The following is a 27,500-nucleotide window of genomic DNA, read 5'->3' on the forward strand; positions in this document are numbered from 1 at the left end:
GTTGACTTTATGCAAGATATAATCAATGTGTGATTTGAATGAGAGATTGGAATCAAGCCATACACCAAGATATTTAATATTGTCAACTTTATGCAGAGTAGTGCCATCATTACAGGATATTATGGACATGAACCGGGTATAGATTTGAGTTTCTGTCTAGTACCAAAGATCATAGTGTAAGATTTTGATTTGTTGAGCAGTCATTTGTTATGTAAGAGCCGATCTTGTAAGATGTTGAAATCAGACTGAAGAGAAGCTTGAATTTGTAGTATGTCCAGTTTAGATGTGTATATGAGCATAAAGTTGAGCACAGCAGTTATTGAACATTTATGGTAAATATATTTAGAGATATATATATAGAGAAAAGAAGTGGTCCCAATGTTGAGCCCTGGGGCACACCTCTTTGTTGAATTGCGAAATCAGAGATATTTCCATTCAATACGACACATTGTTTTCTGTTATGAAAGTATGAATTAAACCACAAGATTGCATTTTCAGAAAGACCGATAGCATGGAGTTTGTCTAAGAGCAGAAAGCGGTCAACGAGATCAAAAGCTTTTGTTAGATCAATAAAGATAGCCCCTGTGAGTTCACCGTTATTTGCAGCAAAGAAGACATCATTAGTAAATTTAAGTAGGGCTGCAGTTGTGGAGTGATTAGGCCTGAAGCCAGATTGAAATGGTGATAAAATATGATTATTACTAAGATAATATGCAAGCTGATTATAAATTAATGTTTCGAAAATGTTGGCAATAGAACAGATAATAGATATAGGTCTGTAATTGTTGCAATCGAGTACATCTCCTCCCTTATGGAGTGGTGTAATGCGTGCACTTTTCCAGATAGCAGGGTAACTCACAGGTAGCGAGTGAGAGGTTGAATAGATCTGCAAGTGGATACATAAGAATATTAGAGGCTAGCTTAATAAACCTATTTTCAATGCCATCAAGTCCAGGACAACTGTTCACATTTAATTCATTAATGGTATTCAGAACTTCTGTTGGCAAAATGTTTCTAAAAGAAAAGGAACTGCAGCAGGGCGAGATATTGTTAGGAGAGCCAGTAGTCAGGTAAGACTCAGATAATAGAGTAGAGTAGAGCAGACAGAGGAAAAATGCTGATTGAAAGCTTGGGCAATAGATACAGTCATGTAGTAAAGTGTTGGCAACTCGTATTTGATTAATGGAGAGGATTAATTACAGAGGTATTAGTAATGGATTTGATTTTGTTCCAGAATTGCTTGGGGTTCCTGAAATTAGAAGTAAGAGAATCGTTGTAATAATTGAATTTTGCATTCCTGGTTTTTGTTTTGCTAAAAATTCTTAACTGCCTGTATACTTCCCAATCAGCGTTATCCCTTGTTTTACGGAAGGTTGACCATGCTTTGTCCCTCTGTCTAAACAGACTAATACGTTCAGGGCTGACCCAAGGGAGATGTTTACCCTTGACTCTGACAGTTTTCCAAGGTGCATGTTTGTCCACCACATCAGTGAACTCAGTGTAAAGAAAATCCCAGGCATCTCGCACATTGGGTATTAATTGGAATCTGTCCCACTTAATATTGATCAAATCATTAATAAATAATTCTGAATTCAGTTTCTTATATTGTCTGATTTTGATCAGTTTTGGTGGCAATTTAGGTAATTTGATTTTCCAAACACAGTAGATAACTGAGTGATCACTGAAGCAGTCGGACAGAACACGGTGTGTGTGTGTGTGTGTGTCTGTGTCTTACGGGGAAATAAGGTGCTAAGGCTCCACAGGACTCTGCTACCAACAGCCTCCTCTCTGGATACTTATGGTTGATCTAGAGAGAGAAAGAGAAAGAGAGAAAGAGACACAGAGGGTGGGATAGACACAACACATTCAGAATAATAAGACCATGACCCTGTAGAAAACCGCTGTGGTTAGAATTCCTCTGTGTTTATTGGGATATTCTTGGAACGATGATCCCGCTCACACGAGGGTCATCTCCATGACAACTGCTGGTTTAAGTGCATCAGTTGTTATGTACAGTGTGTCTCAGGCATCGAAAACAGTCGGGGGGGGGGGGTTGGTTCTCTGGATAAGATACAGATTAAGTCCTGGGCTAAATCTATAATAAATATAACATACAAATAATTAAGTATTTTTTCTATATATTAATTTTAACTTGCTTTGAGATAATGGGCATTAATTCAATTGGTTTATTGATTATAAAATTAGCTAGCAGTTTGATGAATGTGTACTATATAAAGTGACCTGACGTTTGGATTGAAGTGCTTGGAGTGCTGACGTTCGTAGACTTCTTCGAGGGTAAGGAAACAAAATGTGGTGTGTTGTCGTTTGGGTGAACTACTCTCTTTAAAAAAACATGTTCAATGGAGAATTACTGATTGAAAGTGTTGCTTAGCCCATGCATGGGCTTAATCTGTGACTGGGGAAACTGTCATAAAATAGGCTGGGATTTCAGGTTCGTCCAGGTCCGGAGGGAACAGGTGGGAGTGTATGGACTGCACCTCAGGGAGAGCGTTGTCCAGCGGTGACGGAGCTGAATACTGTACCTGTTCCCAGCACTGTGGCAGGAGCTCCGCCTCCACTCGAGTAGGACCCACGTGGCGCGCAAACGCCACACACCCGGTCAAGATCATCTGTCTGAACACACACACACACACACACACACACACACACACGTGAGGGCACAACAACAACAGATACACACATAGTCTGTGAGAAAAAGAGATGTGTGCACGCACGCACACACACACACCAACCTCTGTTCATCGTCAGGTCTCTTGATGAGGTTGAAGAGGATGTGGAGGAGCTGGTCTCTCTCCTTAGGCTCAGGGTGAAGACACGCCGTACACAAGATGAGAGGAATCAGCTCCTACAGAAGGTGTGACAAGACAGAGAGAGAAATAAGATGGGGTGTGTGTGTGTGTGTGCGTGTTTGTGTGTGTGTGTGGGGGGGGGGATGATGACAACTGTATATCAGGTAAGGCTTGGTGTATACAGGCAGGGGGGGGGGGGGGGGGGGTAGGAAAGAAGGAAGGCAAAGAGGGCAAAGAGATGACACCACGGATCACTCTCCACAAAACAGGAGTCAAATGAACTGGGGACCACAGGAAAGGACGTGCAAAATGTTGCTGCTGGATCTAACTTGAATGACTGTCTGTCTTTCTCTCCTATACATGTTCTACACACACACAGACACACACACACACACACACACACACACGCACACACACACGCACACGCTTAGAGTTCACAAAAGGTTCATAGACTCAACATTGTCAGTGTGAGAGAGATCACAGTAAAAAAAAATCTAACTTGGCTGACTGGCTGGCCTTGATACAGACCGATCTGCGGTCAGGCTGGCATTCGAGCCTCACACAGCCAAATTAGAGAGCACACACAAAGTTAAAAATACGTTGGCTTTTTTCAAACAAGCAGAGTTTTCCAGAAAGTATCATATTTTCCTGCCGAATGTTGGCAGGACAACCAAACCCCAATATTCAACAGAGAGAGAAAGAGAGAGAGAAAGACAGAAAAACATGGGTAAAGCCAGGCCACGTATGAGTCACTCACTCAATGTTGGATGATTGTCTGTAATGGTTGCAGGACACTGAATTGGTCTTCCATTCAAACTGACAATGTGCAGGCCGTCCTTTCAAAGCAGTCTTGAAGATTGTATCAATTCTTTCCGTTTTCCATGTGTTTCTTTTTCAAGCAACGTGGCTGAACAGAAGCAAATGTTTTGCCATTGAACAACAACAACTGTGAATCAGCAAAAAAAAGCCCACTGATGTCAATAAACGGTCTCGTCGAAGGTTTGTTTTTCAGTTTTTCTAACACAGAAAAACATCTGAAGTTCTCGGAAGTCCTCACTTCCCTGAACACTATCTGAACTTGGTTCTCTTCTCACAGTGAACGCGACGGTATCTTCCAGATTAAACATCTGGGCAACGTTAAATCAACAATGTGGTCAGGTGGAGCGGGCAGAGTGACGCCAGGTTGAAGCCTCAGGAACTGAACTTCACTTTGAATGTCCGGTGTTTGTGGAGGTCCACTGACTGACTCCCCTTTTTCCGTTCCTGTGCTAGCGGAGGTTAACTGAGATGCCTTTTCAGCTTCTGGGGGGGTCACCCAAGGGACAGGAGACTCCAGAAGAAGCCAAATCTACAACAATCTAAAGTGGCGAGTCTCAGTCCTGGTCCTGGAGAGCTGCAGCAGTACTACAGGCCAGCTCAGCGGTCACACGCCCGGCTTACCAAGGTCTTGAAGATCAGTTGACTGATCTCAAAAATGGGGTGGGATAGCTCAAGGCTGGGACATAAAACCTGAACCACAGCTGAGTAAGACTGATCTACAGAGTCCTCGTCTCCTCGTGTCCTCTGTCCTTTTACTGTGGCGGAGTCTTAATAGTTTCCTCATCTCCTGTTCTTTAGTCTCATCTCCTGTTCTTTAGTCTCATCTCCTGTTCTTTCACTGTAGTGGAGTCTTAATAGTTTCATCTCCTGTTCTTTCACTGTAGTGGAGTCTTAATAGTTTCCTCATCTCCTGTTCTTTCACTGTAGTGGAGTCTTAATAGTCTCATCTCCTGTTCTTTCACTGTAGTGGAGTCTTAATAGTCTCATCCCCTGTTCTTTCACTGTAGTGGAGTCTTAATAGTTTCCTCATCTCCTGTTCTTTCACTGTAGTGGAGTCTTAATAGTCTCATCTCCTGTTCTTTCACTGTAGTGGAGTCTTAATAGTCTCATCTCCTGTTCTTTCACTGTGGTGGAGTCTTAATAGTTTCCTCATCTCCTGTTCTTTCACTGTGGTGGAGTCTTAATAGTTTCCTCATCTCCTGTTCTTTCACTGTGGTGGAGTCTTAATAGTTTCCTCATCTCCTGTTCTTTCACTGTAGTGGAGTCTTAATAGTCTCATCCCCTGTTCTTTCACTGTAGTGGAGTCTTAATAGTCTCATCTCCTGTTCTTTCACTGTAGTGGAGTCTTAATAGTCTCATCTCCTGTCCTTTACTCTCATCTCCTGTTCTTTCACTGTAGTGGAGTCTTAATAGTCTCATCTCCTGTCCTTTAGTCTCATCTCCTGTTCTTTCACTGTAGTGGAGTCTTAATAGTCTCATCTCCTGTCCTTTACTCTCATCTCCTGTTCTTTCACTGTAGTGGAGTCTTAATAGTCTCATCTCCTGTCCTTTAGTCTCATCTCCTGTTCTTTCACTGCGGCGGAGTCTTAATAGTTTCCTCATCTCCTGTTCTTTCACTGTGGTGGAGTCTTAATAGTTTCCTCATCTCCTGTTCTTTCACTGTAGTGGAGTCTTAATAGTCTCATCTCCTGTTCTTTCACTGTAGTGGAGTCTTAATAGTCTCATCTCCTGTCCTTTAGTCTCATCTCCTGTTCTTTCACTGTGGTGGAGTCTTAATAGTCTCATCTCCTGTTCTTTCACTGTGGGGGTGCATCTCAATAGTCTCCTCATCTCCTGTCCTTTCACTGTTCTCATCTGGTCAGATGTTGATCAGGTAACCGCCAAGCCCCACAAGCGAGATGAAAAGGGAAGTGGGACGCTGTCTACTGTTGACTCTCTTTATGGTCAGAACCTTCCAAGAAGGCCAAACGTACAGTGTGTGTACAGTATTGTAGGTGTTTATCTGACAACCGCTGCTCAAGTCAAAGATAAGTGGGCCCAAAATGAGCCTCTAGGACACATGCACGCACACACTCATACAAACGCACGGACACACAGACGCACGGTCGTTGGTGTTCGATTGTGGATAGTAGAGCTAGTGCTGTCTTTTTTTGTTGATTTTTTTTTTTTTTTACCTAGGGAGGCACTTTTCATTCAATGCAAAGTGCTAACGTAAAAACAATCAAACATGCAAATAAAAAACCAATCACCCGTCTTCAATCGACAGCCGATTCGAGAGCTCTTGGCAAAGTCGTGTCCGCCTGCCATCAATGATTTATGACGATTGGCTAAAGACGACAGGTGGCAGACAGAGTTTTAGTGCGCCTCCTTTGTTCCTGGTCTCGTGTCAGAGTACAGAGAGTCAATAACTTAAGGTGTGGCTTTGAGCTTGCAACCCTACTTTTGGGTGGCCTACAAACAGTGGCAGTACAACCAGGTAGGGGGGGGGGCGTGTGTGTGTGTGTGTGTGTGTGTGTGTGTGTGTGTGTGTGTGTCAGTCGAATGCCTGTCGAGTATAATGGATGCAGCACAAAGTCCATACCCGCCACTGAAGCAGAGCGTAAGAATCTCTCTCTCTTTCTATTGCTCTTTCCTCCACCTTTGGTTTGTTTTTCCTAGATTATGGAAGGAGGCCAATTTCTTTTTAACGGATCTCTTTACGGTCACTGGATCATAAAAAGCATAACTGTGATATGCAAATCAGCTGGCAGTACCAACTGAGTTATTTCTCCCAAATCTCTCTCCATCTACCACGCACAAGTGCACACACACATACACGCACACACGCACACACACACGCACACACGCACACACACAAACACACACACACACACACACACACACACACACACGCGCACACACACACACACACACACACACACACACACACACACACACACACACCCCCACACACACACACACACACACCCCTTAGGCAGGTCTAACTTGTTTAGCACCAATATCAGACTGGTTAAATAGGTTATTATTAGTGAATTATATTGCACAGTTGTGTTACACAATGCACTCAAGATTATTTCATACACATCATGTCTCTTAATCAGAAAATGTAGGCATGTATTAAACAAAAACAAAGAGCACACACAGTCAAACAAAAATAAACACATGTAGCATGTAGTGAAAAGTTAGTCTTTGGTCATATGAACCATTGTAGTTTTATGAAAACTACCAACCTTCTGGTCAACAAATCAGCGCCTAGATGTTACATAAACAGCCAATTAAAGGTTGCTGAAGCCAATGGGAACCAATCAGATAAGGGCAGGGTGAGGGCACATGGTGAGATATATAAAAACAGTCTCATTCTACAGGCTACAACCACATACTGTATGCCATCTTGACCAATAAACCCCAGCCTTCAAATGAACCTTAACCATACCCAAACATTCCCCATTCATGTTTCCCTTGTTAATCCCATAATCGCAAAATGAAAAATTATAAAATAAGCAGGCAATGAAATTCTAATCCAATCCAAACCCAGAACGATGATGGACATGGTCATGGTGGTAGCCAACAGAGTGAGCCTGAGTTCTATCTCTGATGTGAGGAGGTCAAAGGGAGAGGGGAGGGGTGTATAGATACGACTCACCTGGCAAAGGTGCACAACCATTCTCTAGGAGCAGAGAGGCATGCACGAGAGAATGAGTGAGAGAGTGAAAGAAAGCGAGAGGACACAAAAGTGGAGGAGGGAGGAAGGGAGGGGGGGGGGGGGCGGAATGAAACAGATGAGTATTAGATGAAATAACAATAATAAGTGTAGTTTGATGCTGAATTTTCCAAAAAACTGAAGACAGATAAGAAGCCCGTGAAGATGGGAAGGGGGGTAGAGATGGGGCTGAGGAGGGGGGAGAAGAGGAAAAAAGGGCAGGGGCGGGGTTACCTCTCGTTTGGCGAGGAGGACGTTGGGGACGATGTGGGGGAGACAGCGGCCCAGCATCAGCATCACACTCTCCTCGCTGTCAGCTATACGAGACACCTGGAGGGGGGAGAGAGAGAGAGAGAGAGAGAGAGAGAGAGAGAGAGAGAGAGAGAGAGAGAAAAAGAGAGAGAAGACAGAGAGAGAGAGAGAGAGAGAGAGAGAGAGAGAGAGAGAGAGAGAGAAGACAGAGAGAGAGAGGGGGGTCTCACTGAAGTGCAATTGAATGAATCAAGTGGGATGGCAAAGCTTTGGCTAACAGAGTATTCTGTCAATGACAACATTCTCATAAGTATACGTATGCACATATAGAACAGTGCAATCAGTGGTAGTAGCAGTTACACTGACTGGAATAATAAAGTGTATTCATCTATGGAGGCGTGTCCCTCAGACTGACCTCTGACCCCAGTCGGCTGTCAGCTGACATCCTACAGAAGGACAGCAGGGCCTGTTGGAACGCCGGTGACAACTTTCTGTGACAACAACGACAACAACAACAGCAACAACAGCGTGAACAACAGAGTGACTAACACCTTCAATTCCAACACATTTGACATGACTGTTGAAGAGTAACAGACAATAATAAGTCTATCGAAAACCAAGGTACCATTCATTTGCACTGTCTGGCTATTTACGAGTCGTTATCATAAATGCAGTGTACGAATGAATGCCTATAGGAGTTTCCTGGATTTGTTCGTCTAGTAATGTCTGGAACCCATTTCGGACGTGGTGTCATCACTTTGCCATTTGAAATACCACAGCCATTGGAATTTTAAAGTGAAACCAGGACTAGGTAGGTTATGGTAGGCAGCATAAGGGAAAATAAGGTGGAGCGATAGCATATCAATTAAAGAATCAAAACGCTCAATCCCAAAAAACATTCGAAAACACTTAACACTTGCTGAATCCTAGGGGAATGTGAAGCAGAAATGAAAAATTGACGGTGCTCCCAATGAATACACTTTAAAAATCATGGTGTGTAATGATTAAATGATGATCAATTGACATGCCCTCCATTTTTTGGGGTGAAGGGGAGAGAAGGAGGGCAGATGGGGGGGGGAATCATTTTCTCGAGTCTTCATTGACTACAGAACACTGAGTCCACCTGCTGGCCACACTGAGCAATGACACGACCCCAAGAAGACAGCTGGGTGGGTATGCCTCGACACCTTGACACACTTATGGTCAAGCAGCTTTACACTCCAAGGCATGTTTGCTGTGTTGAACTGGCATTGTGTGCCAGAGTGTGTGTGTGCGTGTGTGTGTGTGTGTGTGTGTGTGTGTGTGTCTGCGTGCGTGTGTGTCTGCGTGCGTGTGTGCATGCGTGTGCGTTTTCACTGTCCGTGAGTGTGTATGCATGTCTGCGTGTGTGTGTGTGTGTGTGTGTGTGTGTGTGTCATCTGTACGCATATCTCACCTGTTAGGCTGGTCAAAGTGGACGGGTCCTCTGCTCTTTAGCTTGGCGTGGGGGTGGGGGTCTGTAGGGGGGCTGGCGGTCTGGGCCGGGATGTTCTCGGGGACCGCCACAGAGGGGAGCTTGTCTTCGGGCTCCGTGACCCCCCGTATGTCCAGGTACTGGCCGTTATCCAGGGGAGGCTTGGGCTGAGGTGAATCCAGTGTATTCAGAGGGGGGGAAGAGACAGTCCTCCTCAGGGTCTGGATCTCACTGTTGGGGGGGGGGGGGGGGGAGAGACAAAGAGGGAGAGGGAAGAGAGAGAGAGAGAGAGCTTTCGGTCAGTGTTCATTTGTATGTAGAGATGAGTTAATGATGCAGAAGTACAGAGGGTTGGGGCCAATTCCAATTCAATTCAAAGAGTCATTTCAGGGAGTAAAGTGAAGTTCCCATTGCAATTCTAAATTCTCCTCCTTGAAAAAAAGCATAGAGGACATTTGGAATAGGAATTTCAGTTTACTTCCTGTATTGACTAAATTGAATTGGACATGGCCCCAACCCTGGTGAGTATACAATGTGCATCATGCACCTACACCATCTATTCAGTACTATTCCGGCCTAAAGTTTAAAAAGGTGTTGTTTAAAACAGCGTATCTGCAGAAATAGGGATTTCAAGTCAAAGGGGCAGAGGTGAGGAGTCATGTGTCTGTTCGCTCTGTGGTGCTATTCAGTGACAGGAGCACAGCCAGGTTCCCTCAGAATCTCACTGATCCCACACGCAGATATAGAGACACACACACACACACACACACACACCTCTGTAGTTTTTTTATCTGGTCTGCCAGACTCTGCTTTTCGTTGTTCAGGAGGCTGATCTGATACTCCAACTCCTGGACCACTTCAGCCTGTTGCTAAGAGATAGAAAAAAAATTGCGTGCACGCGCACACACACACACACACACACACACACACACACACACACAATTGGTCAACTGTTACTGATGTTCTCTCGTTTTATAGTACATAATAGTGGACCAACGCACACGCACACCCCCACCCCCACCCCAGCAGACCCACACACCCACCCACACACCCACCCACCCACCCACCTGCTGGGAGAGGTCAGGCTTCTGGCTAACGTAGTTTCCGCCAAGCTCGCCAGACTCCACCCCTACGGCCACGTCCACGGTATCCCGTGGCGACGGCAGGGCAGAGCCGTTGTTCCTATAGAGGTGTAATAGATCGGGGGGCTTCGGTGTGTTCAGCCCCACGTCATCCCACAACTCAAAGTCCTGAGAGAGAGGGAATCAATCAATCAATCAACCAATGACATTGCTTGCTGTTTTTTTCAACAGGCATCGCTTGTTTCAGTTCGTCCAGATGGTTGAAAACTAATCTAGTAGAGCCTTTGCCTGAAAAGAAAACTCCCACGGGAGTTTCGATCCCTTTTCATTTCATCCAAATGTGTCGTTCCGTGTACGAGGTCACTGTGCTTCTGTCTCGTCCGTGCGGCCGAGATGAAAAGGAGAGAGGTGGTTTAAAAAAAAAGACAAGCACTCACCTGGTCGTCGTTCTCATCGGAGAACGTGATGGCAGTGAGTTTGTAGTCGCTCTTTAATAAAAACTCGTTCACAAGGAAGTTTAAGGCTCTTTTCTCCAGAGGGCGGATAGGGTCCTGGTAGGGAAGAAAGAGGAGTGAGAGATCCAACATGACAGGGAGGAGAGAGAGAGGGAGGGGGGGGAGTTAGACTTACACGTGTCATCAGTGCCTCACTCTTCTTCTGAAAATAGAATGAGTGTTGATTGCAATAAACTAAACGTTGTCCCTCATGTACATCCACTTTAATTAATCGGCTTTCTTCACACCAGGAAGTCCCACAACGACAATAACAAATACGTTGTCCGTTCTCCAAGGAAGACCCTGAAGTAGTGCACATTCATTCTCCATCTAACAAACAGGCCCAATGCTTTTTCTCCAGTTGCTTATGCAGAAGAGATACACCCTCCCCACGATTCCCTTCAACTGCATTGTATTGTGCAACCCTAGTAGTCGAGAGGCCCTACCTGAACCTCAGGGCTGGATTTGTAGTTCTTCCTGTCTTGAGATGGCATGTCGTTCTCTAAAAGACAGACACCAGAGTTAAGACTGGCTGTTTCCGGGTCATATCTTAAAAGAGGAGAGAAGTGAGAGGAGCTCTCTTCATGAGAGAGCGAGAGAGAGAGAGAAAGAGAGAGAGAGAAAGGGATGAAGTGGAGAAGTTGTAAAGTACGCCACCTGCTGCCTGAGTCAAGTTGGCGCGCAGAGCCTGAATGGTATCCTTGGCTTTCCGTAGCTCAAACTCCAGCACTGGACAGGAAGTGACAACACACACAGGAAGTGCATCCAACCAAGGAGAGGGGAACAAACACAAACAAAAACAAAAAACAAAAAAAACAAGATGGCCATGAAAAAACGAACCAAAAAGACACACACAAAAAAACGACAGGGTTTTTGTAAGAAGCGAAGACAAAAAATCCCCAAAACAGGACGCATGCAAACTATAGGTCTAAGGAACACATGCAGCAGAGGATCATGGTATAGCTGGCTGGAGGATAGTCCTCCAAGTGAGTGTACAGGGCTTCATCTCATTAGTCTAAGGTAGTTTCCTTGCCTCGTTTACCTTCAAATGCACTGATGAAAATAGAAACAGAAACAAAAGTTAATAACTGGAAAGGTGTGAGAGATTCCAGTAGGTGTCCACCATAATATGACTGGTTGGCAATATGATTGCTCTTACCTATCCAGTTCTGACAAGTCAGTGCAGATGAAGGAAAGGAGACAAGGAGGAAAGCCATGTTAGACTATTGAGATGCACCCTTAATATCCTAGCAGCTGTCTGACATGGGATTCTTTAGCAAAAAAGGCAAAAAGTGAGACAATTATCAGTTCCAGCCTACGCAGTCTCAAATGTGTCATTGTGATCAGAACCAAAAGGCTTCACACACTTGGTAAGATAGCTACTTCGGCTATATACTAGTATTTATAACAATCAAACTAAAAGGTATGAATCAGAAATGGTGAATCATTTTAGTAGAATCTGGTGATTATTTATTATGACACGCACAGGCAATTAAATCGGCTTGACTCTAAAAAAAACTAACTGAAATGAGCACTGACTTTCATTGACAACTCTAACACTGGCTAGCTTTAATTAACTTTAATTAAGTAAAACAGGTCATGAGCAGAACTACATCCACACACAAGATGTCCTCCAGGAAGCTCACACAAGTATCTTTTTTTTAAACACGTTCAAGAAAAAACACATTGGAGGAACAGAAGCGATGGAGAGCAGAGAGGACGTGATTGCATGACTATGAACTAAAGACCTGCGGCCTCCTAAACGCTGCTTAAGTCATGTGTTAAACGGGTTCTATTGGAGAGTGAGGGGTCCTTCCGGAGGAAACATTCTTAATGTCCTTGTTTAACAACGTGTGACACAACAAAGAGACTCTTTGTGAAGATTTAAAGAGCATAATAGGTTTCCTTTAATTTAGAAGGTATTTGCAAGGGAACCAATTAGAACTCATTCCATCAATTCTGTACTGATGACATCACAGTTTTGAGAGTTTCCAGAATTGCTCCCCCCTCAATCAACCAGTCAACTATGTTGTGTGAACAGTGATTCTCTGAGTGATACACTGATGTGCAACAACAACAGGACTTTGTTGCTTTCCTTAGTACAAGTCAGTCTAGCCCTGTAAACAATGGACATGGCCGCCAATTTGGCTTCTTATTAAAGGGTAAGTTCACAAAAAATGACCACGTTTACCTCACTATCCCTCTAAGGCAGCTGAGGCCTGCAGATCAAGAGTGCACAGGATGCAAACGCAACAATGGAAGAACAAAAAAAAAGAAAAAAAAGAAGAAAAAAAAAAGAAAAAAAGAAGAGGAAACAAATTCTAGCCTGGATGGAGTGACTTGTCCAGTATCAGCCACTGGGGTTTGATCAACGTCAGCAAAGCCAGAAAAGCCCAGAGTCAGACAGCTGGGGGTGGACACGTTGGAACGGGGTGCAGGAGACGGGGAATGGGAGGAGGGGGGAGGTTTAGGGGGAGGAGAAGCCAAATCGGAGGGAGGGAAGGTGGCAGGGAAGAAGAGCAAGGCTCTGTGATAGTGAATCAAGTATCACAGTCTCTCTCTGCTGCATGGTTACTTGTTAAGGAGTTTGGTCTGCGTTGGGGTTCAAATATCAGGACTGATGTTACCGATCAATACGTCAAGTGGACTAATGCTTACCTAGCGTAATAGTGCAAAAATAACATTACATTTATTATGGTAATATTTTAAAAAGGCCGAAACGTGACATTTCCATTTTGGCATTAAGAAAGTAAAAGTCAAGTCATGAAAACAAAACAACAACAGATTAATCATCAGGCACAGAGCTGGCTCCCTATCTCAAGAGAGTTATGCTGTTCACAACATTTAGAAACAGAATCTGTGAGAAAAACATCATCAAGGGTCGTTTTCCTGGACTCAAGCCTATTTATAAAAAAATTCTGAATGAGGCAGTCTCACTCATATTTTTCATTTTATCGGATAGAGATAGTGAAGATAGACAGGAAAGTAAGGGAGAGAGGGCATGTCAGCAGGGCATGGGCCGGATTCGAACCCATGCCGACATGGGGCATATGTGTGCACTGTAGACCGCGGTGCTAGACCGCTGGACCACCCCAGTTGCACACCAATCCTACTTTCAATGAGAATCTTTTCTTTTTTTTGTTCTAGTAGTAGGCTTAATCTAGGTTTGGGGAACCGTCCCTGTGGGGAACATGGCGCGTTCTGGCCTGCAGAGGGAGCCAGACTGCCATTGGAGGGGAATGATGGGTTGATTACGGACAGGTGTCAGTGATCAGGCTCGTTATGATGGGCTGATTACGGACAGGTGTCAGTGATCAGACTCATTGTTCCACTGGTCTATTTAACCTGTGTGTGTTTGTTCCCTTGGGAGATGAGTAGGGCAGGAAGTACCTGCCGCACGGAGACACGGAGAGACCGAGAGAGAGAGAGCCGCGGCGAGCCAGCACGAGACCCCGAAAGGGGGTGAGGTGCAGGGAGCCGGACGGACGGAGCGGGTCCCGAAAGGGAGGACTAGCGGGGCGGGAGCGAGGGCTCAGCCAAGGAGCGGACTAGCGGGGCGGGAGCGAGGGCTCAGCCAAGGAGCGGAATAGCGGGGCGAGAGCGAGGGCTCAGCCAAGGAGCGGACTAGCGGGGCGGGAGCGAGGGCTCAGCCAAGGAGCGGACTAGCGGGGCGGGAGCGAGGGCTCAGCCAAGGAGCGGAATAGCGGGGCGAGAGCGAGGGCTCAGCCAAGGAGCGGACTAGCGGGGCGGGAGCGAGGGCTCAGCCAAGGAGCGGACTAGCGGGTCCCGAAAGGGAGAGACAGCGGGAGTGGGGGAAAGACTGGCTCAGCACGTCAGTGACGGTGCTGAGCAGTGTTGGACTAAATAAAACTATTATTCTGCACCATTCCTCTGTGTCAACCTCCCTCTGTGCCTAGAAACTGCTACATCTGGCGCCCAACGTGGGGCACAGAGAGGGGGTCGGCACACACGCCCAGAGGACCATGGACTCATCGGTCCAGGTGGTGGCACACCTGGCCCGGATGCTACAGGCGCAGGAGGTGATGGCGGCGGAGTTGATGCGGGGGCAGGCGGAGCAGCGGGCCATGCTCCGCGAGCTACTGGACCGCACCGAGCCACCGGTTCGGGCCCAGAGGAGGGGGGTGCGGGACGCGCCGGAGGCCATTCTCGACCCCTCCCCCGACAACCACCTGCCTCGACCGCAGGTTCCAGCCCCGGGCCCAGCCCCGGGCCCGCGCCCTACCCCGACCCCGGCTCCGCGCCAACGGGCCGGCGGGGCGCGGCCTGGGGTACGGCCTAGGGTGGAGCCGCGGCGGGAGCCACCAACGCCAGCCCGGAGGACGGGGCGGGACACCGGGGGGAGGAACACACACGGGGGGCCAACCTCCACCCCACAGACGGCCCCACGAGCGGTAGAGGAGGGATGCTGGCGATGCGGACAGCCTGGCCACCTCCGCCGGGAATGCCCCGAGATGGAGGTGGGTCAGGTAATCCGCGTCGTCGGCAGTCCGACCCCTCCCTCGCGTCCAGGACAGGCGTTTTACATCCCAGTAAGGGTACAGCGTGAGACGCACCAGGCGCTGTTGGATTCTGGCGCCCAACAGACCATGATCCACCAGCGCCTGGTTCGACCCGGGGCATTGTTAGAGGCATCGCGGGTTGGGATACTGTGTGTGCATGGGGATTGTCACTCCGGTGCCACTCCGGTGGTCCCCATCGAAATTCGTTATGGGGGGAAAAAGTATAGTGTCAAGGCGGCGGTTAGTCCGAGCCTCATGCACCCCCTAATTTTGGGTTTAGATTGGGCTGGGTTTCCGCAGGTATTAGGGGAAACCACGGGGGTGCGCGCACGACCGACAGGGAAATGTGAGGCGTGCGCAGTGCTCTGCGCTGATGCGAGGGCGTCCGACGCTGCCGAGGAGCCGGAGGAGGCGGTGGGTCCGGCACCCGCAGATCCGCCGCCTGCGTTCCCTCCAGTAGCCGACTTCCCCCTCGAGCAGTCTCGCGACGCCACTCTACGCTCCGCCTATGACCAGGTGATCAGTATTGATGGTGTGCTGGTACGGCCAGACGCTGTGCGCGCCCACCCGTATTTCGTATTGATTAGGGACAGACTGTATAGAGTGAGTCGTGACACTCGCAGGGACGAGGAAACGACCCAGTTGTTGGTACCTAGGAGCCGCCGGAAAGCTATATTTCAGGCGGCGCATTATAACCCGATGGCAGGCCACCTAGGATACGACAAAACACTCAACCGGATAATGGCTCGATTTTATTGGCCGGGGATTCGGGCAGAGGTGCATCTGTGGTGTGCATCCTGCCGCGAGTGCCAATTAGTCAATCCCCCGGCCGTGCCCAGGGCACCGTTGTGCCCCCTTCCCCTGGTAGAGGCACCATTCGACCGGATTGGGATGGATATAATCGGGCCATTTGAACGTTGCTCACAGGGCTATCGGTTCGTGTTAGTCCTCATAGACTACGCGACTCGATACCCCGAGGCAATACCGCTTCGTACTATCTCTGCAAAGAGTGTAGCACAGGCGTTATTCCAGGTCATCTCCCGGGTGGGGATCCCGAAAGAGATCCTCACCGACCAAGGCACTAACTTTATGTCACGAACACTTAGGGAACTTTACGGGTTGTTAGACATTAAGGCGGTCCGAACGAGCGTGTACCACCCAGCTACCGACGGGCTGTGTGAGCGGTTCAATCGGACGCTTAAGTCAATGATCCGTAAGTTCATTCACGAAGATAGTCGTAATTGGCATAAGTGGTTAGACCCTCTGTTGTTCGCAGTGCGGGAAGTACCCCAGGCTTCCACGGGGTTTTCCCCCTTTGAGCTCCTATACGGGCGCAAGCCACGGGGCGTCCTAGACCTGATTAAAGAAAGCTGGGAGGAAGGGTCTAGTGACAGTAAGAATGAAATACAATACGTCCTGGACCTACGAGCAAAGCTCCACGCACTGGGGGTTATGTCACGGGAGCATTTGCTCGAGGCCCAGGAGCGGCAGAAACGGCTGTACGACAGAGGGACTAGACTACGCAATTTCGCACCGGGAGACAAAGTCCTCGTATTACTGCCCACGTCTAGCTCTAAATTACTCGCCAAGTGGCAAGGGCCGTTCGTGGTCACACGGCGAATTGGGGATGTAGACTACGAGGTAGTGCGGTCGGATAGAGGGGATTGCACGCAAATATACCACATCAACCTATTAAAAAAATGGAACGACGTGGTCCCTGTTTCCCTGGTGACGCTACTTCCCGAGCAGGATGAGTTCGGGCCGGAGGTCCCAAAAACGAGTACTAGCGCCCCGGCCTGCGTAGGCGACCATCTCTCGGCGAACCAGCGGGCGGACGTTGATCGATTGCAACATAGGTTCGCAGATGTGTTCTCCCCTATACCCGGTCGTACTCGCCTCATAGAGCATCAGATAGTTACGCCACCGGGGGTTACGGTACGTACGCGGCCATACAGGCTGCCGGCTCACAGACGAGACGTGGTGAGCCGGGAATTAGACTCTATGCTAAAACTGGGCGTGGTCGAGGAGTCGCATAGCGACTGGTGCAGCCCCATCGTGCTGGTGACAAAGCGCGATGGGTCTGTACGGTTCTGTGTGGACTATAGACGGGTGAACGCGGTGTCTAAATTCGATGCCTACCCTATGCCCCGGGTCGACGAGCTCCTGGACCGGCTTGGCACGGCTAAATATTACACAACATTGGATTGCACGAAGGGGTACTGGCAGATACCATTATCGTCGGCAGCCCGGGAAAAAACGGCATTCTCTACCCCGCGGGGGTTATTCCAGTTCACCGCGCTTCCGTTCGGGTTGTTTGGGGCCCCGGCCACGTTTCAGCGGCTGATGGACCGTATTCTGCGGCCGCACTCTGCGTATGCTGCGGCGTACGTAGATGACATTGTCGTCTATGCGGACACCTGGCCGCAGCATATGCAGAGGGTGGCTGCGGTACTACAGTCGCTGAGGCAGGCGGGGCTGACGGCGAACCCGGCGAAGTGCGTGATCGGGCGGGGGGAGATCCGGTATCTGGGGTACATCCTGGGCGGTGGGGAGGTGCGACCGCAGGTGGACAAAACCACTGCGATCGCCGCCGCCCCGCGGCCCAGGACCCGGAAGGACGTGAGGCGGTTCCTGGGACTGGCCAGCTACTACCGGCAGTTTGTGCCGGGGTTCTCGGAGCTGGCCAGCCCCCTTACCGACCTCACCCGGAAGGGGGCCCCGGACCCGGTCCAATGGAGTGAGCGGTGCCAAGTGGCGTTCGATGGGATTAAGAACGCCCTCTGTGGGGAGACAGTCTTGTATGCTCCTAACTTTAACATTCCTTTTTCTCTGCAGACAGACGCGTCGGATAGAGGGCTGGGGGCGGTGCTGACCCAGCAGGTGGAGGGATTCGACCGTCCGGTGCTGTACCTGAGCCGAAAGCTGTCGGAGCGGGAGGGCAGGTACAGCACGGTGGAGAAGGAGTGTCTGGCCATTCGGTGGGCGGTCGGCGCCCTCCGGTACTACCTGCTGGGGCGCTCGTTCACCCTCTACTCCGACCATGCTCCCCTACAGTGGCTCCACCGCATGAAGGACACCAACGCGAGGATCACCCGGTGGTACCTCGCGTTGCAGCCCTTCAACTTCACGGTGGTTCACAGGCCGGGGACGCAGATGGTCGTGGCCGACTTCCTCTCCCGTGATGGGGGGGGGGAGTAGGCTATCGGCCGGTTGTATCCCCGGCCTCGAAACTGGCGGTGGGGATGTGTGGGGAACATGGCGCGTTCTGGCCTGCAGAGGGAGCCAGACTGCCATTGGAGGGGAATGATGGGTTGATTACGGACAGGTGTCAGTGATCAGGCTCGTTATGATGGGCTGATTACGGACAGGTGTCAGTGATCAGACTCATTGTTCCACTGGTCTATTTAACCTGTGTGTGTTTGTTCCCTTGGGAGATGAGTAGGGCAGGAAGTACCTGCCGCACGGAGACACGGAGAGACCGAGAGAGAGAGAGCCGCGGCGAGCCAGCACGAGACCCCGAAAGGGGGTGAGGTGCAGGGAGCCGGACGGACGGAGCGGGTCCCGAAAGGGAGGACTAGCGGGGCGGGAGCGAGGGCTCAGCCAAGGAGCGGACTAGCGGGGCGGGAGCGAGGGCTCAGCCAAGGAGCGGAATAGCGGGGCGAGAGCGAGGGCTCAGCCAAGGAGCGGACTAGCGGGGCGGGAGCGAGGGCTCAGCCAAGGAGCGGACTAGCGGGGCGGGAGCGAGGGCTCAGCCAAGGAGCGGAATAGCGGGGCGAGAGCGAGGGCTCAGCCAAGGAGCGGACTAGCGGGGCGGGAGCGAGGGCTCAGCCAAGGAGCGGACTAGCGGGTCCCGAAAGGGAGAGACAGCGGGAGTGGGGGAAAGACTGGCTCAGCACGTCAGTGACGGTGCTGAGCAGTGTTGGACTAAATAAAACTATTATTCTGCACCATTCCTCTGTGTCAACCTCCCTCTGTGCCTAGAAACTGCTACAGTCCCATAAGAGCATAATTTACATATTATTATTATTATTAGTAGTAGTAGTAGTAGTATTATTAGTAGTATTATTATTTGCAGCTCCGGTCCCTGTTGGTCACACCATCTCTGCCTACACTTTGATTTATTTTTCTTCTTTCGTTCTTTTTGACCTCGAGACAAAACCATAATCTTTCATCACACAGATGGATGAATAACATACTGTTAACACTGATGAAGGAATTAGGAATGACCTCAGAAATATCGAACTGAGCTTCTTTGGAAGGAAGACTATTCTTCTCTACTTGTTTGAGCAGTTCAGTGCCACTGTGTTCAGTGTTTCCTTTCCGCAGATCTTAAAAGTGATGTATTCAGCTAATATTAGCTGCCATGAGAGTGTGAATATTCACAGATTCAGAGACAAGTCTTGCGCTGAAAATATAACACCCAGCTTCATGGTAGGTTTATTCAAACATGATGGCGCACACAGACATAATTAGACAGAAAGCTTTATCATTGTGATGTGCTTGGTTACAGTATGTTGGACTTTCTCGTGTTAAATGTCTCTCTCTTGAATCTATTGTTGTCAAATGTTAGCCAAACTAATTCCCCTCTTAAGGATAATAAAGAATACTTGACTTGACTATGTAGGCATGTCTAATCTTACAGCAGCCTAGTGGAATATGCAAGACTACATCTACATGGGCAGAGAAAACAATGTTAGTTGGGGAAAATAGAGCCACAGTGATGTCATCATTATTGACCTCACTGATGGGCTAGTGAGGCATAGTGATATCATAAAGGACCAATGTGGCATAGTGACATCACAGACGGCAGAATGTGGCATTGTGACACCATAAGGGGGCGGTATGCTATTGTGACATCGCAGAGGGCAAGTGTGTGTCGTTATGACATGGAAAGAGGTTCCGAAAAGTCCAACAGGGCAATGGAGACATCATAGGTCAGTGTGACAACATCGTTAATGGTTCGATGTGGAATTGAGACACCATTCAAGTCTAGAGTTCCTGCATGTACTGATGTCTGTCTGTCTGTCTCTCTCCCTCTCTCTCTTTCCCTGCTTCCACCTCTTCGTTCTGTGACCTCCCTCTCCTTTCCCTATTTTCCCCTCTCTCTCTCTCTCTCTCCCTCTCTCTCTCTCTCTCTCCCTCCCTCTCGTTCCTCCTGCCTGTGTCAGGTACGTCTTGTCTTACCTGCCACTCGCTCATCTGACTCCCGGTTCCCGTCATCTGAATACCGGGCGAAGTCCAGAGAGTCCAACGTGCTGATGCTGCCTGCTCGGTCTGAGAGGAGACACACACACACACACACGTACACACACGCACACGCACAGCAGAGTCACAACCACATAGATACTGTACATGTGACATACAATCATGGACAAAACAGACCGAAGATATCAACATTTCTGTATTTGTTTGTCCTTTATTTCTGCTCCTGTGGTGAGGTTCTCACCTGCACACCTTTTAAACCTTTATTCTAACTGTTTGTCTTTTATTTGTTGTGCAAATAAATACAACTAAAACATACATCAAAACAGGCAGACAGCAGAGGTACAAGACACAGTCAGACAGACAGGCCCAGAATAGACATTCTCACCACCCCATATTTGCTTAAAGCAAGCAATTACAACATACTTTACAACACGGAAGGAGAGAAAGAGAAAGAGAAAACAAATTCAGTCTCTAGGCTACGTTTACTACAGAAGAACCACATACTGTAGACAGACCTATATGAAATACCATGAAGAACCACATACTCTCTTCCACACAACAAAAGGGTTAGGATAGAGATAGTCCCCCATTAATAAACATATGAATACCAAACCATTTGTAATTGCAACAATATTCGGGGAGAAGTGGTGCATTATCTGACAGAAGTGGTATATGAAATACCATGAAGAGGCGTGAGGAGAGGCTAGGCTCAATATCCAAACAGGTTTGTTCAACGATAATTCCTCCTCCTTTCAGGAACACACCTGAAGGTAACAGTATATCCCAGAACAATGGAGAAAGATGTAGACTATGATAATAATCGTTCTCTGGTATTAGCTCTCACTTCAGTGAGATAGCCTATCTATCCTAACCTGCTCACCCTGCTAGCCTAGTCAGCAGTATTAGCTTTCCTTCCTGTAGCCTTCCTCCCTGGTCTGTTTGCTGAACCAGAGAGAGAGAGAGAGAGAGAGAGAGATATGACCGCTCACTGTCCAACCTCTCATTTCATCTCAAGATAGATGGCCAAGCCATGTAACCTCGTTAGCTGTTAGCTGTGGCCTATGGGCCTACAGTGCCCTCCAAAATTATTGGCACCCCTAGAAAAAACCTTTTGGTGAATTAGGCTAGCTTAATGTCACACTGAAAAAATGAGAAACATCCAACCTTAACAAATAAATTAAAAAAGGATTTCATTTGACTCCCGATTTGACACGTTCTGATGAATTTCACATTTTGATCCGCATGGGTCCTTTTACACTCATAATTACCCTGGGTATTATGCTATGCCTGAGTAACGAGTGTGTGTCACATGGTTCGGTCAGTAGCCACACACACACACACACACACACACACACACACACACACACACACAGTCCTGTGACCGCTGAGTGAGAGTGTGTGTGTCCATTCACTGTGACTGCCTAGGAATCTCATGGGGTTTGTGCAGTATGTTGTGTCTGTTTGCCACAAGGTAGTCCTATTGACCTCTAGCTTACCTCTTAACCCACCTTTGAGCACAGGACACTCCCCACATTCCACTATTGCTTCACAAACAATTGTTCAACTGGACTCACTTCCTGATATATGAGTAGGACTGATTTCCTGATATCAATACATCTGCATGTTTCCATTGGTCAAAGTCCAACAGGAAACACAGCAAAAACTGACCCACAAATGAGTGTGTGGAAGAGAGTGTAAGTGTTTAACATGAGTGCAGACATACATAAGACACACTCTTAAGTGTACAGAATGTGTACTGTATGTGTGTTTGTTCATTTTAATTAATTTTGCCATTTAGCAGACGCTTTTAATCCAAAGCGATTTACAATTACGAATTACAGGGACATTCCCCCTGGAGTAACTGAGGGCTAAGTGCCTTACTCAAGGACACACTAGTAGTGGTGTGGTTTCAGGCGGGATTTGAACTCACAACCTTCTGTCCAACTCACTATCCACTAGACCACCACTACCCACACCGTTTGTGTGTACATGCTTTCTGTACTCAAAAGGCACTTGTCAGTGCCTCTGGCTTGTACTCACAGATGCAGGAGAGTAGCCTGACATTTTATAGTTGATACCAGAATAAATCCATTCCCTACCTAATGCATCCCCACCGGGTGCAATATAGACTCGTCCACACTGCAAACACACAGTCAGCTTAGGATAAATTGGAAATTGGCTCTGTCAAAGCTCCAAAATGCGATTTTGAATCCCAAGGTGTAAGGCGTAGGTGTAAGTCTGGCATTAATTAGGTTTTGTTGGATCATTTCATTATTCAACACAACCTCTCCAGTCGGTATTTGGCTGGGGTGGTGGTGGTGATAGGGGGAGCTTCGATAATTTTTGACATGACACAGGCTTTCAGAGAGGAGAGATGAGAAAGAGGGAGACAGAGGCAGCATCTCTCCCAGAGTAGCCCCCGCCTTTATCATCATCCAACACATAATATGCATTGCACACCCACCCACACACACACACACTCACACACACACACACACACACACACACACACACACACACACAACAGGTGGCTGACACTACAGGAGCCTCCTCTGATCCACTGGGAGGGAGAGATGAAGGGTGAGTCAGAGAGAGAATGCAACAATAGATCCTCTCTACAGAATGCTGAAGGAACTGGACGGACTGACTGTAGACAGACCTGGTGTACATTGTACTACAGAGATACACCGTGGCCTAGCCTACAGAACCACCCACGGACCTGGGCCCGCCCACCCCGGGCTTCAGTCACGAGGACTTGATTCTATCACACTTCCTAAGGACATGCACAAGACTTTAAGAAGAGGATTAGCATTATAACATGCTTAAGCGCGCACATGCACACACACACACACACGCATGGGTGGAGATATGAACAGGGGCCCAGTTTTGTAGTGCCCAGAATGGTGTGAACCAAAGCCAAGTGTCACTACAATGTCATTAATCGCCCTCTCAGAGAGCCGCAGCAAATCTCTACCTCGGTCTGTGTGTATGTGTGTGTGCGTGTGTGTGTGTGTGTGTGTTTGTGTGTGTGTGTGTCAGCCACACAGAGAGAGCACAGCGATAAGTCTGTCAATAAAGAAAAAGCATTGGGGCCCCCAAGTCAACTGAATTGCGATTTGAGCAAACAGCCCTTTAGCTACATGCTAATTCTCTAAACCACTGAAGATCAAACAATGAGCTGGGGGAGAGAAATGGGCGAGCAGAGCACTGTGCCAAATGTGATAACCAACCAACCTGTTCAGACCCGAAGAAGACTTGGGCTAAACGTTACTGTTAGCTCCAGAAAATGAACACCTAACTTTCCTCGGCTTGGGCTAGAGGGCGAGAATGGTGTTGTTCAGCCAAGCAGGTGTCACCCCACCGCAGCCAATCTCACACACACACCCTCGTCACACGAGGATGGCATTGGTAGTAGGGCCTAGGTGAAAGTGGAAAGAGCAGCATGCGACAGTAGCTGCCAGGCCGCTTCATTAGCAGCAGGGTGAGAGGAAGCTCACTAGGTAGGTCTTGTAGTGGTGCTAACGGGACCAGTTGAACTTGTGATGACTACAAAAAGAGACAGTCTTGGCCCAACGATTTACAGTAAACCGACAATCAACAAATAGCCGCGGCTGAAACAGTTCAGGCTACATGCCACTTCAATGTCATTAGCTCAAGCCTAATGTGGGGTGTAATGAATACACCAGGGCCTATTATGGAACAGGTACGATCCGTCTACTCAGGCGGGATTCGATACCATGTCACATCATCGCCATGTACTGATGGAGCAGCATCAGAACCATGACCCGACCCAAACCTAGGCATTGGTTGGTGGCGGGGGGGGGGCGAGACGACTTCTAGGTCTCAGGTCGGTGACGTCATGGCGTGATGCTGTGATCACAGCCATCCGTGTACGTGGGCGGCTGTGGAGCAGGAGGTAGAGCTGCCGTCCAATGATCGCAAGGATGGCAGATTGGTGGTTCGAGCCCCGGCTGGCCACGTGTGGAAATGTCCTTGGGCAAGACACTGAACCCCAAATTCATCCCAGTGAGCGGGCGGCGCCTTGCATGGTAGCTGGCCGCCATTGGTGTGTGAATGTGTGTGTGAATGAGAGGCCGTTGTAAAGCTCTGGATAAAGGCTCTATATAAGTGCAGTCCATTTACCATTACAGTACACATCTATGAATAGGCTACTATTATACATTGTTTTGTCTACGCTGTTTTTACATCTGTCAATACTGGTATGGTGCTGCTGAAGATCATTCATATGAGGTTAAAAAGTGGCAAAGTGCCCCTTTAACTCTATAACAGCCTCAAGATGTCCCCCTTCTCTTACTTCCGGTTTCCATGGTGAACACAATGGGAGGACCTGCTGGACTCACCCGTGTCCGCATCCTGTTTACAAAACGGATCCGGTCCTTGTGGAGGTTGACAGACAATAGCCGTGTGGCTGCCTAGTGCCTACAATGCCATCTGCTACACTGCTGACCCTGAGGGCCTAATGCCAAGCCCCCACCCTGAACCTGCAATGCCCCCTGGGACACCCAAGTACTCCAGTGCCACAGCAACCAAGCAGGCTCCACAGATGAGGGGCAATTAGCTATGCTCTTCTTAACAATGGCTGGTGTAAACTAGATAGAGAGAGAGTGCACGAACAAGAGAGGGCTGATGCCCTGGTTGAAATCCACCCCCAGGGCCAACCACTTGACACTTCTCCAAGATCCGAAAGGATTTGGGGAGGTGTGTTATTGTCAACACTTGAATGAGCTATCTTAGATTAGATGATATTCAATATATTTTCGCTGTCGTTGCAATGTACTAGACAATGAAAAGCATCTAACCAGAAGTGCAAATAGTGAAATAACAACATGATATAAAAAACATGACAATGATAGTGATATATACAGTAAGGCATGTACGGTAGTAAACTACAGTACAGAGATATATACAGTTACTTATGAGCTATAGGGGGTTGATTTGGGATGGGCCAAATTGACACCGCACAGTGAAAGGAAGTGTATTTGATTGAATTGACCCTTATTTCCATCAGCGAAAAGGGAAACAAAAAAAGGGCCACACAGTTGATGCTTAGACATGCATGATACTGTCTGCAAGCAGACGAACAGCGGTTTGTGGTCGGGGGTTAGTTGGTGTGGCGCAATGAGTAGCTTTGGTCTGTCACCATAGATACCGTTAGTGTGTCAGGTCTGATCATCAGAGAGGTAAAGGGGAAAATTCCACAGAGAAACGTCCCTCTGTCTGGACTATGGGAAAAATTATCGAAGCCCCTCTCCTCCTCGCTGCACCTGTTCCACTCACAGCTGAATGTGAAATAACACTATGTGCAATATGACAACCCTCGTGCACATAAGGTTCAGAGATAGGAAATGTTAGGATATTTATAGCATAGCATAGAGTACAGCACAGTGTTTTATTTGTATAGTATAGTATAGTGGATAGTGTACATAGCCTTTATTTATGTCAACCAGCTCTTTTCCCTTCTTGTTTTTAGTATTTTTTCCTAGCACCAGGGGAGCCCCCCCTCCCAAATTTCGTTGTATGGTACCTGTACTATATTAATGACAATAAAGACCATTCATTCATTCATTCATTCATTCATAACGGCTGAATGGTCTGTCTGAACAGCTGAACAAAACAGTAGATTGGCCGTGGTGGTGCGGGACAGACAGCTGTTACTAGACAATAAGAATATCCTCGTTGAGCTAGAAGAAGCTGCACGAACAGGTCAAATAATGTGTCTGCAGTGACAGTGACAGGTGTGCAAGTGCATAACACGTATAACCTAGGCTGCCAGCATTGTTTACCACCAGTATGACTGAGACACACTTAGCATGCAAGCTATCTGTTTACTATCTGTATGGCCTACTAGTAATAACATCGATTATTATGTCTTAGCATAGAGGGCATACATTACATAGGCTAACTGGTTAGCTAAGACTTACTCAGAGGTCCACCGGGTCCGAGCCCCCCTCCCTGGTCCTTACTGGGCGGCGTGCCGCTCTGCCTCTCGAAGTTGCCCGGGTTGGAGAAGTAGTCCCTCAGCCTGGGCAGCTCCCTGCCGGCCTCCAGCAGCTCGCTGTGCAGCTCCAGGGCCGTGAGGATGTACTGGTCCCGGAGGAGCTGCGAGGCGATGACGTCCACGGACACCCGGGGTGGTGTCTCTGCCGTGCTGCTGGCTGCCATGGTGGATGAGACGGAGATGCCTGGTTGTTCCACACCGGGGCTGGTGGTCCGGTTACTGTTACTAGCTGGCGGGGAGAAGGGGTTGTTTGAAGGGGGCCCCGGCGCCCCTCCATCGCTCGGGGGGCTACGGTCTGTGTCCACCACCTCCTCCGATCTCCGTTCCGTCTCCTCATCGGAGTCGCTGAGATTAAACGGGTTGACGCTCCCCGCCGACGCCATTTTTGCAGTATAAAGGTTTTTGTAGCAACCCTAGATTAGGTGTGGGAACCGCCGTCTTCCTGGACGCGGATTTGCGGAACCTAGGATGGTAGGGGATGGGAGGGGAAGGTAGGGCAATACCGCTACCTGATTGGCTCGCCAGCCAATGAGGGGGCTCTTCACGAGTGCTTCGCCAACCAATCAGGTTAGCGGTATTGCCCTACCTTCCCCTACCATCCTAGGTTCCGCAAATTCGCTTCCTGGACGGATGGGCTAGCTACGGTAGTTGGATTGGCAACACCCCCTTTCCCAGGGAGGAGGCGAGGGGAGAATGTAATGCAGAGAGGTGATTGGTCGTCTGGGACGAATGTCACACCCAACACCCGCCTTCCACATGGGACATTGGGATCGGATTGGATATGGGAGAGATGGGGGCAAAAAAAAAAACGGGGCAGGGCAGATTTGACATTTGACAGCTAACCTTCGTTCATGTTCGTGCGAAAAGCAGGTTGAGACTCAGTGATCATTCAGCGACAATAGCGTTGCAGAATGGAACGGTTGCAATTATTGGTTAGGGTTAGAATATATCTTGTAGAATATATAGCTTAAAATAATATATTTAAGCTATATATTTAAGCTATATCTTGCTAGAATATATAGCTTAAAATATATCTTGGTTGAAATATATTGCGAAGTATAATCATAAACATACGAAAAACATTCCGTTTTTAGCGTCAATAATAAGTCATTTCAACACAGTTAAATGAAGTGTCCAATCCAATAG

General features: G+C 48.2%; 1 protein-coding gene across 3 annotated transcripts in view; it reads right to left on the minus strand.

The window, feature by feature from the left end:
- The window catches only part of relch (RAB11 binding and LisH domain, coiled-coil and HEAT repeat containing), a gene marked incomplete at its 5' end in the record, with an annotated part of 46,951 nt that extends 20,214 nt beyond the window's left edge, over window positions 1–26,737 (minus strand). The window contains 14 exons of one of the 3 annotated variants that reach the window (XM_080543270.1): window positions 1,736–1,807; window positions 2,544–2,634; window positions 2,754–2,866; window positions 7,273–7,296; window positions 7,564–7,659; window positions 7,997–8,072; window positions 9,017–9,265; window positions 9,809–9,897; window positions 10,102–10,284; window positions 10,554–10,667; window positions 11,057–11,112; window positions 11,268–11,339; window positions 20,315–20,404; window positions 26,278–26,737. In XM_080543270.1, the coding sequence (XP_080399396.1) occupies window positions 1,736–1,807; window positions 2,544–2,634; window positions 2,754–2,866; window positions 7,273–7,296; window positions 7,564–7,659; window positions 7,997–8,072; window positions 9,017–9,265; window positions 9,809–9,897; window positions 10,102–10,284; window positions 10,554–10,667; window positions 11,057–11,112; window positions 11,268–11,339; window positions 20,315–20,404; window positions 26,278–26,737 (1,785 nt within the window). Of the gene's footprint in view, window positions 1–1,735; window positions 1,808–2,543; window positions 2,635–2,749; window positions 2,867–7,272; window positions 7,297–7,563; window positions 7,660–7,996; window positions 8,073–9,016; window positions 9,266–9,808; window positions 9,904–10,101; window positions 10,285–10,553; window positions 10,668–11,056; window positions 11,113–11,267; window positions 11,340–20,314; window positions 20,405–26,277 lie in introns of all 3 variants that reach the window. The other 2 variants (XM_080543271.1, XM_080543272.1) reach the window with 2 other exon arrangements.
- Between the last annotated feature and the right edge of the window lie 763 nt (window positions 26,738–27,500).

The sequence above is a fragment of the Nansenia antarctica genome, assembly GCF_963989245.1.
Source record: "Nansenia antarctica genome assembly, chromosome: 12".
NCBI lineage: Eukaryota > Metazoa > Chordata > Actinopteri > Argentiniformes > Microstomatidae > Nansenia > Nansenia antarctica.